The sequence below is a fragment of the Coenobita brevimanus genome, chromosome 96 (assembly GCF_032717465.1).
Source record: "Coenobita brevimanus isolate Jiangsu-jjx chromosome 96, ASM3271746v2, whole genome shotgun sequence".
NCBI lineage: Eukaryota > Metazoa > Arthropoda > Malacostraca > Decapoda > Coenobitidae > Coenobita > Coenobita brevimanus.
Window position 1 is genome coordinate 20050146 of NC_137049.1, and position 13040 is coordinate 20063185.

Genomic DNA, 13040 nt, shown 5'->3' on the forward strand with positions numbered 1-13040 from the left:
TTTCACTTCTCTCCAGAACATTTTCTTACAGTCCCTCCACTTTACACTCAAATTCCTTCCAAATTCCTCATCCACTCTCTTCTTACTCTCTCTTACTAATATCTTCACCTCTCTCTTCCTTTCCACATATAACTCTCTCTTCCGCCTCTCCAACTTCTTCCACGCCCCTATTTCTCAACCATTCATTGTATGCTTTCTTCTTTTGTGCCACAGCCTGTTTCACCTCTTCTGTCCACCACGCTGTTCCTTGCACCCCCCTCCGTCTTCTCTTCCTTCCACACACCACATCACATGCTGCACATATTTCTTCTGTAAATATCTTACACACACCTTCCACGTCTCCCATCTGCTCCAGTTCATATTTGCCCAATCGTTCCTCCACTTCTCTCTTATACTCTGCCTTTTTCTCATCCTCTTGTAACCTTTCCACTCTCCTTGCAACTTCTCCTTCCTCTCGTCTTTCCCTTCTTCTATTCCTCCATTCTAATTGGACATTGATTCTGGCCACCACCAAGTAGTGGTCAGAAAGTCCACTCCCCCAACCTCTATACACTCTTGCATCCTTTACACATCTTCGCATCCTTTCATCCACACACACATAATCAATCATTGCCTTCCTTTCACTCAGTTCACCACCCACCCTTCTCATCACTCGCCATGTATACCTGTGGATCATTTTATGCCTGAAGAGGGTATTGGCTATCACCAACCCCCTCCCAGCACAATGTCCACTAACGCACTCCCATTCTCATCTATCTCAGCAGGCACACCCCACTCACCAACTATTCCATCCACTGATGTAAAAGGTTAAAGTAGGTAAAATTCCTTACACTCGAACCAGACTAGGGGTCGTTGTATGGGCTCGATGCGAGAGGAGGGTGAGATTTATGACTGTGGGTTGCTACACGAGAGGCCTCTAGGCGAAAGCTATGGCGTAGGTGACAATTGTGAGATGAACATCCAATAAACAAGGACCAGTACAAGATAAGGTGTTTTACAATGCCTACCTGTAAGGCAAACATCTCTGAACATAACAAGGTGTTTAGGAAATATTCACAACATACCACCAAGCAAAATAAAAGACTACACCATATCATGTATGGACACACACACACACACACACACTTCACATCATTATGCAGCATGGAAAATTGAAACTCTCACAAGTGTCTGCCCATTCCTCTCCTCCATCCTTCTTTCCATCCATCTTCTGTCTTTCCTTCATTCTTTCCTCGTCCTTCTGCCTACGGGTGACTTTACACTCCCTCTTCTGTCTTTCTTTCCTTCACCTTTCCTCTTCATTCTGCCTGTGGGTGACTACACTGAGTGACAAGCCAAATGGTTTCCTGTACACCAGGAAACCATTTACTATTGCTGGATAGTAACTATATAACCAAAATTTTGGAGCCTGGTGGTCCATCCATCCATCCATCATCCAATCCTACGTTGCCCCATGAGGAGCATAGAAGCCCGGGGCTAGGCAGTTGGTCCTGACATTTAAGATGAGAGTGACCATCCTCACTCATCCCTGAGTGGCATTACATGAGCAATAAACCCCAATCATCCCTTGGATATAAACTTTCACCTTGGCTTGCTACATTTTGACGGGAAACTGCCACTCGCCTGACGACGTTCTTGTTTACTGATTTCGCAACTTCTGTAGCCTATAGGTCCAACTTTGGTCCAACCAACGCCGACTTTCCAAGACAAGTGATTGAAATGCTTTATATCATCTTTTTATTGCTGGACTCTAAATCTGTGTTAGAAGCTGTAATATTATTATTTTTTTTTTTTTTTTATTTTTTTTTTTTTTTCACTCTGAGAATGGAATATGAATTGGAAGTACAATGAAGTATTCCGAACAGGGATGATGTCAGTGGGGGGAGGCGAGAGGAATGTAGCGTACTTTGGGCAAAATCAACCAATTGCGTTTAGCTAACTACTCGGGAAATGATCCAGAAGCCTCCATTGAAAAGAAGGGAGGGGGGGCTCCTACAGTGCTCCAAGGGGCATCCAGCAGTATCTTAGAGGGAACAGTAATCTAATGTATATGGGTCTTCCAGTATACCAGTGGCCTCCTTTGACGAAAGAGGCCTCTATACTGTCAAGAGGGGTCACTCATTTCACTCCCCATTTTAGATATTACGTCACTGGTATTGTGTGAAACAAAAACCCAACTAACCCGAGGATATAAACCCTTCTGGGTGACATCTGACTGAAACACCCTAAACCACCGCTTGATCAGGCATCCGTTTCTTTATTTAGCTACCAACATAGGAAATGGTTTCTGAGGTACAAGAACTCTTAGCTTAATTGTCACCCACCATAGTCATCCGAAGTACAGTACGTGGCTGCATATCGAGCGGAGGAGGGGAAAAAATAAGAGGGCAAGGCAATTTAAACGACAAATGCCACATTGAAGGCTTTGAGACTGGGCCATGTTAGAAACACTTGTGCCCATCATTAAATGGCCACACTTGTGGTCTCCAATACCGAGTTTTAAGTTGATCTACAGTGAGGTTATGTATCCGGGGTACTAAAACACTTATATAAGGGTTCTATTAGGGACAGAATAGAGACTGCTGTGATTGTTTTTAAGTGTCACTCGGAAAGGCACGTGAAATACAAGCCAGCTATGAGTAAGTTTAATGGACAACTATATTGATGGAGTTTCTGGCATCTGAAGTGAACAGGTGTAGCAGGTGCAGTGGTAAGAGTCGCACTTAGTGGGCCAGCAGGATAGAGGCAACAACAGCAGGATGATTAAGTTTCACGTTGCAATACTGGCCATCATCTTGACCGTCGTGTTCACTCGGGCCCACAAGGTACGATAACTGCACTGCCTTCCCCCCCCCCACCCCACCCTTTTATCTCTCGAACGTCCCTGTTTCCGAGTCATTGATTAGAAATATATCTAAATAAATCAAAGGCATAAAACTCACATGAATGAAGTTTATATGGCAGTATTCCCATCTTCATGACACCGTTCTCTCCAATGGCTGTGAAAGAAGTTTATGCCGAGAACACAGGTGACGGTCTACCCAAGATATATATATATATATATATATATATATATATATATATATATATATATATATATATATATATATATCGTAGGTCTATCAATCTTCGTGGCACCGTTCTCTCCAGTGGTTGTGGGACACCATGATTATTCATTAACTTTGCTAAGGCAGCTCTAACACCTCTTCGTTACTTATTTCTCTATATAGCACATTATCTTACATGTTATTTAGGCAACCTCTGTAGATATTAGCAAGACTGAAAGACCATACAAGAGAAGCAAAAAAACTCTCCTACTCTATATGTCTGCAGGTGGAGGTCAAAAACATACTACAGATGAGGGAGGACGACCACGATTATGATGATGTCAGAATGCCTATGGACTTACAGCGGGAAATGGCTGGACCACAGGAAGAAAAGGTGGAGGGCCTGCACATTTTGGACGCGAATGGCGAAGTGGTGGTGGAGGAACCAACACAACGCATTCTTAAGGCGCTTACTGGCGACCATAAGCATGAATCCTCCATCACATTAGAGGAGGTTGGTTCTAGTCTCACATATCATCATCAGCATCATTAACTTTTTCCCTGTATCGTAATTAAGTATCATCCTTGTTATAATAAGGTATTCCTGGTCTAATGGGGTTCTCAACAGGGAGGAGCACCAAAGCAGGATTCAACACAACTTAATAGTACAGGTAGATGGCAGGACAAAAGAATTATTGCACAAGCCTCTATATACAACTTTACATCCAATATCGTGAGGTATATACTGTATATAAGAAATGGTCTGGAGGGAGATGTCCAGGATATTACACGGACACTTGCCGCTGGGGTACTCTCTGGAAATGGAAGGGGGCCAGGGTTTGACTCTGCGTCTGTAACGGGTGTTGTGGTGTGGTGAATCAATGGCGATAGGACTAAGAGGGAGATAAGCTACAACCCTGGCTCTGGAAAGTGGAGGCCCGATGTCTGACTCTCTTTCTCTTAGCCTGGCGATAGGGTTGTGTGGTTTGTGCCCACAGTGGATCTAGCGGTGAAGTTTGAAGGGACCCTAGATAGTCGAGACAACAAGTTTATGTTACTAAGCCAGGAATTCCTTTTCCAGTGGTAGGAGGGCATGCACTCTCTACCTATGGGAGGGGATGTGTGTGTATGGGGAGGTCTTGCTCTAGCTTCAGCGTCATGCTGGGGAAGCCTGCCAGACTCCGGGGAGTGTGTAGTCTGGAACTCCTTCTGCAATGCCAAGCCACCTAGAGCAAACTCAGTCGTGCCGGGTCTAGCAAGCACACTGGAACACCTTCTGCATTGCCAAGCCGCCTCTACCAAGCTCAGTTGTGCCACATCTAGCAAGCACACTGGAAGTCCTTCTGCGTTGCCAAGCTGCCTCTAGCAAGTTCAGTTGTGCCGCGTCTAACAAGTACTTTGGAACACTGGACCTCCTTCTGCATTGCCAAGCCGCCTCTAGCAAGCTCAGTCATGCCATGTCTAGCAAGCACACTGGAACACTGGAACTCCTTCTTCATTGCCAAGCCGCACCCACCAAGCTCGGTTTTGCTGCCTCGAGCAAGCACTAAGCTGATGTGTCTTTGTTGCTCCTGGTACTGGTGGCTCAGTTTGCGATGGAGTGGTGTGACGGCTCCAGGCTAGGGGTACTTCTGGCCACGGGGCGCACTGGCTACCTGTGTCCTTCTTGGGTGAACACTCGTATTCCAGCAATCCGGTGCTGGCTTCTCAGGACACGTGTATTTTTTACTACCGCCTTTGGAGCCGGGACTGTGGTAGGTCTTTTGGCCTGTTGGGTTGGGGTCCTGGACATTTTAATCCTAATTCTGCATCTGTCATTGTTAACATCACCTTAGAACTACTTATCATCGTATTTCTCATCATTACCAGCTTATTTTGCAGCATCCCATCATCATTACCTTATTTTGCATCATCTTAAACGTGTTTCCACCCTCTTAAAAATTTCCACACTGATCTCCCGCACACATCACAATATAAAAACATACGGACATTTCACTCCGGACTGCATTTCTTCGTTTTTTTATTTTTATTTTTTATTTTTTATTTTTTTTTTACGACTCAACGAATACTTACAATTTTGTCTTTGACCCTTTTACTAGAATGTCAACTGGCCTGTCAGATGTCAGAGAGCTTACCAAGTTCATGCCAGACATAACATGATAAACTGTCTCCCCCTAAACAAAATTCTTTATCTCAATAGCCTAAATGCTGATGTGCCTGTACAGCACCACTGTGGATGCGTATTTTCTCTTATCTTGGAAGCAGATCAAACGTATCTCTTCATCACAGTACCTGACAGAAGGAGGGATGGTAGCTGTTGGTCTTTTCTTTGGATTCACAACAGCATACTGTATCAGAGTTGCAGATGAGGGTTACCAGATGTAAATGTCTATGGCTGACTTGAGGCACACATCATGAGAATCATCACACAGTACCATGAGCGCATCTTGTAAAACTTCAAGCAATTCTATACCATTCTTCCTTAATTACTTTGATGGGAGAAATTAGTCACATAGTTGCCCCTAGAATCAAAAGCAGACAAAGCAAGGGTGTGGCCTGATGATATCCAGGCCTCCTCACTCCACCCCAGTAATACTGACGATTATGGTACTGAGGACAAGTATTTTCCCACAGTCAGTTGTGAGGGACATTAGGACCTAAAGCCTAGCTAGTGTAGCATCACCACAACTCTTAGATGAAAACCAAGACAGTTAAGGGATGGAATGAAACAGTGGATACACACATCCCACCACTGGTTATCTAGTTATACGAGTAACCCAAGATGTTAGGTTTCCTGCAAAGGTGCACAGTCAGGAACAGTTGCTGGCTTGCCATTCTACTGTGTCTACCTCACACTGACGGCATGTCTGTCACTTTGACCCCTGAAGCATCATGTGAAGGAGCTTCATCTAAGGTTATAGAAACTTACCAAGCCTCTCTCATTTTTGGAAAATTAGTCAGCAGATGAAAGTGAAAAAAAAGGTAAAATAAAAGGAAAACATTGTCCCCTACTATACCTAAGTGGCTCATGAGGCTGCTTTTGATGGAAGTAACCAAAATCTTTAAAATGGGTTACAGGTGCAAGGACTACACCCTCGGAGTAAGGACGGTAGCCTAACTATACTCCATTTCACCGAGTCTGGCACCATCAATGATGTCCTCAACACCTGTAGCATTGATAAAGGTCCTCAGAACTGGATATATCTTTTTGTATTGCCTTTATATATTGGTCCTTATGGTAAAACACAGAGGTTTACCTAATGCTGAGGATTTACATCAACACTACAGGCTTTGAGGACATCACTGATGGTGCCAAACTTGGTGGAATGGGATATAGCAACCTCTTCATTATGATGACAACCTTTGTAATACATTCTTACAACCAGGAGACAAATTTTACTCATCTTAGTTAGGTCTCTTGGACAGAAGGGCTTAGAAATTACAGGTACCTTCACTAATCACTTCACTGTGATAATTACTCCCATAATCCAGTCTTGCTACTCACAGACATTAACCCAGTCTAGCTGCCAGTAGACCCTAACACTTCTTACTATCACTGCTTCTATGTTGTGGTAATACAGGTGAAGGCAATGTATGAGAAGCTACAGAACGAGCGCAGGAACAAGCTGAGCCAGGATCGACTGAAGGAGATGTTAAACAGGGAGCAGGAGAACATCCACCAAGAAGAGGTCAGTCACTCACTAATACAGACAGCCAGATTCAGAATATTTGAGGCTCACTGATCACCATACACAATAATGATAAAAATCAACCAAAGAAATTGTCTTAAAAAAAGAAAAGGCATTAGGGTAATGTTAGAAAAAGACTGCATATGGCATGGAAAAATGGATCAGTACTGTATACTGGTGAGAATGAAGGAAGAGGACAAAAAGTAAGTGACAGAGGTATAAAGTAGCCTGGAGGCAGACCTGTAATACTTTCCATTTCATTTTGTGTCTAGCACTATGTTCTTGAGTTAATCTCTTGCTATAACTCAGGACTCAAGATGGAAAGATGTAAAATTTTAACTAAGTTAAAGTGAAAAGAGTACGGTATAATTACTGTTAAGTAAAATAAGTACTTCTACCCAGGAGGAGGTGCCGGATGATTCCTTCATCAACCGCCTTCTAAGCCTGGTATGGTAAGCAGCACTCTACCAGCCTGCACCAACCAAGTCATCCTACCACACACACCACCACACCTGACATCATCTGACAACTGATACCATAAACCAACCAAAAGCTACACCTGTTATCCTGTTTCATTCATCTGCTATAGCTAATTATCATACATCAATCAACCCTGTAATGACTGAAATGAAATTTCACAAATTAATCACTGGTCTGGCCGGGATCTGAACTCAGGCCCTCGCACTTCATATGCGTGCACATTACCACTGAGCCAAAGAGAGGATGCCCTCTTTGCCTCCAAGCAACACAGGCTTTTACAGTCCTCATTACATCACTCTTTTCTCCCCTTGGTGATTAATTTGGTGGGCTTCGAACATGGTAGTATAGCACTGGAGGCCACCATTGGGGACGCTGTGGGCCACACCGAACAGCTCATCCCCGAGACGTATGGACTAGGATGCTGTCATCTAACATCATCACTGCCCTTCAAGCTTCACCTCACATGCCACTGTTGCCACCAATGCAATGACTGAAATGAAACTTCACAAATTAAGCACTGGTCTGGCTGGGATTTGAATTCAGGCCCTTGTGCTTCATAGGTGTGCACATTACCACCGAGTCAAAGAGAGGATCCCTGCTTTGCCTCAAAGCAACACGGCCTTTTATAGACCCCAGTACAACTCTTCCACCTAATAAGTAAATAATAGTTACCAGCTAAACCCATCATCTTTTAAACCTAATATCACACACTAACTGCTATACCTAACACCATAAATTAATCTACTATCATATCTAACATCTTATAACAATTGACTGCTACACCCATTAATACACAAAATCAGCTATTACATATTTTACTATAAATGTTCCATCTAATATATCCCAATCAACTGTTACACCTAATTTGATTAACCAAGTTATTAACAAAGAGCTAAACTATGGTTAATTATATGCTATGCACTTATATATCCCTCACAACTGAACTCACTACATTACTATGCATTTAGTTTCCTAATACTAACACTCATGTCAGATTCACTATCTGGCATTCAAAGCCATAAGGAGTTCCAGTGCACTATCAACAATATTCAGTATACAACAATAAAGAAATAATATGATTCACTCAGTTATTTGTGTCATTACCCTGACTACACCATGTGGTATTGTTGAGAATGGTGTGGAATAGTTGACATAGTCCCAGGTTTATCTGGGTGTGAACCCAAAGGATTGTAAACTGAAGCTTCCTCCAATCTAGTTCACCATCTTCCTTTTGGAGGACAGGGACAGTGTTAAGGGACAAGATCAAAAGGCTGCACTATAAACCTCCCAATCCCTTATGAAACCTGTGAATGAAAGTTATAAAGATGATGAATAATCCATAAAACAGCTTCTAAGTAATGCATGCCTTAGGAAATACCATAACCATTCCCCCATCCTTCATCCAATCCTGTATTGTTCCATTAGCACAATGGGGCCCAAGGCTGCTCTACCAAGTCTAGATAATTAAAGAAAGAGAATCAGTCACTCATACTTGAGCAATAAAATCCAAACAGCCTTAGCACTGAACCCTTATGGGCCACATCAGGATGGAACAACCTGGCTCACAAAATCACAATGCATCCACTTGTTTCTCAATATAAAGTTACTTGTAGCCCCAGATTTACTGATACAAGAAACAGGTAGAATGTAGGCTGAAGGTGCCCATCCTGCAGTCTGCCATTTCCCTTTCAGGATAAGATGCATTTGTATAACCTGGCAGTGGAGCTGCCAAGTTATATCAGTCCCTCTGACCCAATGTAGTAAAATACCATATAGTCAGTTATTATAACTGCATTAACCCCTACACCGCGGGCATGTTTACCGATGTTTTGCGTGTGCCGCGGGGTTATTCGGGCTCCGACAGACTCTCAAAAAATATTTGCCAAAAATCAGTTATTAGTCCTAGAATATTAAAATTATATATGCTTATGGTACATACCTTCAGCTTTCTCCTGGAATGTTTGTTGAGCCTTTGTCAGTTACTGTAGGACTTGTGGAGACCTCTGAAGTTGGGTAACGAAGTCTCCACTTTACACTTCCCGACAACCCGTAATATGATTACCACAGCCAGATACTAACACTATAAACACTACTCTATGATTTTCAAGTAGTTTGGGATCCATACTCCAAAAAAAAACCCACTGTGAAAGCAATGAAAATTATGAGCGCGTCTGACCGCCGCACATGCGCTAGTTCACTCTTGGTACTCTGTCATTTATTATTCATAAAACCCCTCACACTTTATATTTCTATTACTATATAACACTTATATATATCTACAGTCTTTATCCATAAGTTTCCTTCAGTAGTATTAGTTTATTGTCACTGTAGGGATTCAATTTCTTTCAGTAAAATACGTAGCATTCACTTTCTCGTCCTGTATACTAGCATTGAGAGTGAATGTCACTTTCATCTTCACTCTCATAACTCATAGTATTCAGACATGCTAGAGTGAAACTTTCACTTTCATTACTCCTAGGGTATATACTTGTATTCTCATAATACTACTCATTTACATTTCTATTTGCGTTCTCTATTTTATTTACGTTATTTACATTTCTATTTTATTTACACTGTGTTATGCACTGTCACTTGAAGTAACTTATAAAACTATTTTCCATTGTTCACGTATATTTACATTCATTACTTTCACTTGCTGTTTACACATTATTTACACATTATTTACAATTCCACTTGCACTGTTTTACTCAATAGAAAGATCGTAGTCACTCTTTTATCAATTGTCAGCCCTTTACCTCTTTCCACACGAGGTTTAGTAGGGGGTAAAGGTCACAGGGCCCTTTGCATGGGGGTGAAAAAGGCCCTGAAGTCAGCAAGAGGAACAGACGCGTACCTCCTCTTCGGAAGATGAGAGAGAACTGATAAGGAAGGGCCGGCCCGGGTAGAGGCCTACTTAGGGGATATTCAGTACTACCAACGTAGCTCTTGAAACAGCTATGTATTTCACTGAAATGATTGGCAGGAAATCTAGACAATACATTATAAATTAGGTAGTTCCAGGTGAATGTAAATATCACTTAGGCTTCTCCCTTCCCTCCTTATATGTATATTTATTACGAAAATAGATTATATGGCATATTTCAAGGGGAAAAAAACAGCGAAAATTAGCGAACGAGTGCACGTGAGGTGTTGTCAGGTGATAATTAGCCAATTCCAGGTGTATGGCACTCTCACTTCCCTTATTTCTTTCTTGTATATATTATTTGGTATAAGAATAGGGCATAGGGCTTATTTCAATGGATGAAATCAGTGAAAAATTCCAGGGAAGATTTACTTAGCGTAGCACGGCCGGGCAGGCGAGAGGATAGGGTAATGGAGGGGGGGTAGGGAGGGGAGTCAAGAACGGGGAGAAATGGCTAAATTGTCAACAATGGATGGGAGTACAGATGAGATTAGGAGTGCTGACTAGTGTTGGACATTGGCAGTACTGATAGATGATACAAGCCCCCACTTGGAAGCCCAGGTGAATTCAAAATAACACAGAATCACAAAAGCGACGCCCCGTGGTATGATCCCTTGCTCCCAAGCGTCACGAAAGTGACGCCCCGCAATTAAGGGGCTAACATACTGTACCAAGATCTATAAACAGGATGTGCAGTAAAAAACAGCACTGTGTAATGCAAGACACAAAGCAGTCATAATGTAATGACCGGAATGAAACTTAACAAATTAATCACTCTGGTCTGATCGAGATTCGATCTCAGGCCCTCACATTTCATACATGTGCACATTACCACTGAGCCAAAGAGAAGATCCCTGCTTTGCCTCTAAGAAATGCAGGCTTTTACAGACCCCATTACATCACTCTTTTCTCCCCTTGGTGAATAATTTGGTCAGTTTCGAACACACGAGGTAACATAGCTCATTGGAGGCCACCATAGGGGGCACTGCGGACCACACCGGACAGCTAACCCCTGGGATGTATGACCTAAGACACTGTCAACAACAAGATCATTGCCCTCTAAGCCCTGCCTCACATCCCACACCACTGCCAACCAATATGATGACCGGAATGAAACTTAACAAATTACTCACTCTGGTCTGACCGAGATTCGATCTCAGGCCTTCGCGCTTCATACGCGTGCACGTTACCGCTGAGCCAAAGAGAGGATCCCGCTTTGCCTCTAAGCAACATAGGCTTTTATGGACCCCATTACAATAACTACGCATAAAGACAGTTAAACTGAAATATCATTTATTTGGATACATACAACAATCACTTAAAACCAATACCTGAAACAATATTAAAATATCCTGAAAAGGGACATCACAGCCTACTGACTTGATAAGAGTAAAATATTGCTAAATATAGCACATTTTATAATACTGCAGTGTACCTATTGGTGGTAGGTGGTGGCGACCATCATCCATTCACTTGATGTAGTGCTGCCTACTTCTTCCTTAGCCTTTATCATTCCTTTTCTGTGCCTGCCCTCCTCTCGTCCTATTTCTCCCATCTTTCCTGTCACTTCTTACTGATTTTCTTTCCTTTACAGGTGGCTTTACATTGAGTGACATGCCAAATGGTTTCCTGTAAGCCAAGAAACCATTTAAAATGCTGGGTGGTAACCATATAACCAAACCATACGTGCTCCCTTAATATCAACAAGTGGGTTGGTGAAGGGTTAGTGCCCCTCCCCATGAAACAAATAACTCAAAGTCAAATGGCCACCCCTTACAGGATTATGGCATCTGGCAATAGATAGATAGATAGTGTACCTATTTAAGAAAGAATGCTTTTTTATGCAACTGACAGACTAGCGGTAACTTAGTCTACCAGATACAGTACTGTATTTGGATAAGATGGTGAGCACTATCCTTATCTACAGAACTTCATCTTTAATTTTCTTAAATCATTTTCTACTTGGTCATATTATTGGGCCTGTTTAAAATATGGTAAATATCACCCACAACTCAATTAAAAATCTATCTATATATAATGAATCTTTGCTGAATAATACACAGACTATACTGTATTGAGGTATGTTATGGAATGCAACAAGAAAATATTACTGAGCTCTTCGGCAACTAAGACGATCAAAGTTCTATCACAATGGTCTGGTATATAAAATATATTCTCAATATGTATGTCAGCATCCTCACATTAGTGCATTACAAAATTATTCAAACCACATCTGTATATAAACTACTGCTTCCTGCTGGCTGGCAGGGACTGGTTTACTGTTTTGATTCCTCATAAGGGAGTGCAAGAACTCAACTGTGCTCCATGCCAAAATACAGTATAATCATACTTGACCACAACTCACACCCTTCCACATTTGCCCATACTCCCTCACTCCATCACCTTCACTGCTCTTTTCTGTGCATGATCTCTCTTCCTGTTTCTAAAATCCTTTGTCACTTTTTCTTAATATTCTTTCTACTTCAGATGGCTCTACATTAAGTGACATGCCTAATTGTTTCCTGTAAAGTAGAACACCAAGTACAACACTGGATGATAACCATATACACAAATAACTGGGTTAAGTGGAGCCTATTATGGTGCCCCTGTTAAGTAGGTGATGATGCAAATCGGCATTCGTCTGGGAAATAAACCTTCACACACGTCCTCATGTCTCACTGGGGCGAGGCACTATCTAATGCAATTGAACATCAGTTCACTGCACAGGATGGGTATGCATGAGCAATTGTTTCCCTGCAGTTGATGGGTCTACTTGACAAGACACAGACCAGGGTTACTTAACAAAAACAACTACATCACCTGTAACCATAATTTAGAATGGACTATGGCTGCAGGTGATGGAGTTAGAGTGAGGGTGCATGGGCAGGTGTGGAGGAGTGT

General features: G+C 42.2%; 1 protein-coding gene across 1 annotated transcript; it reads left to right on the forward strand.

The window, feature by feature from the left end:
- Positions 1-2740: 2740 nt before the first annotated feature.
- LOC145413379 (uncharacterized) lies at positions 2741-8303 on the forward strand. The gene is made up of 4 exons (XM_080283058.1): positions 2741-2825; positions 3334-3561; positions 6629-6736; positions 7139-8303. The coding sequence occupies exons 1-4, from the start codon at positions 2760-2762 to the stop codon at positions 7190-7192; spliced, it is 456 nt and encodes a 151-aa protein (XP_080139184.1). The 5' UTR covers positions 2741-2759; the 3' UTR covers positions 7193-8303.
- The last annotated feature ends 4737 nt before the right edge of the window (positions 8304-13040 follow it).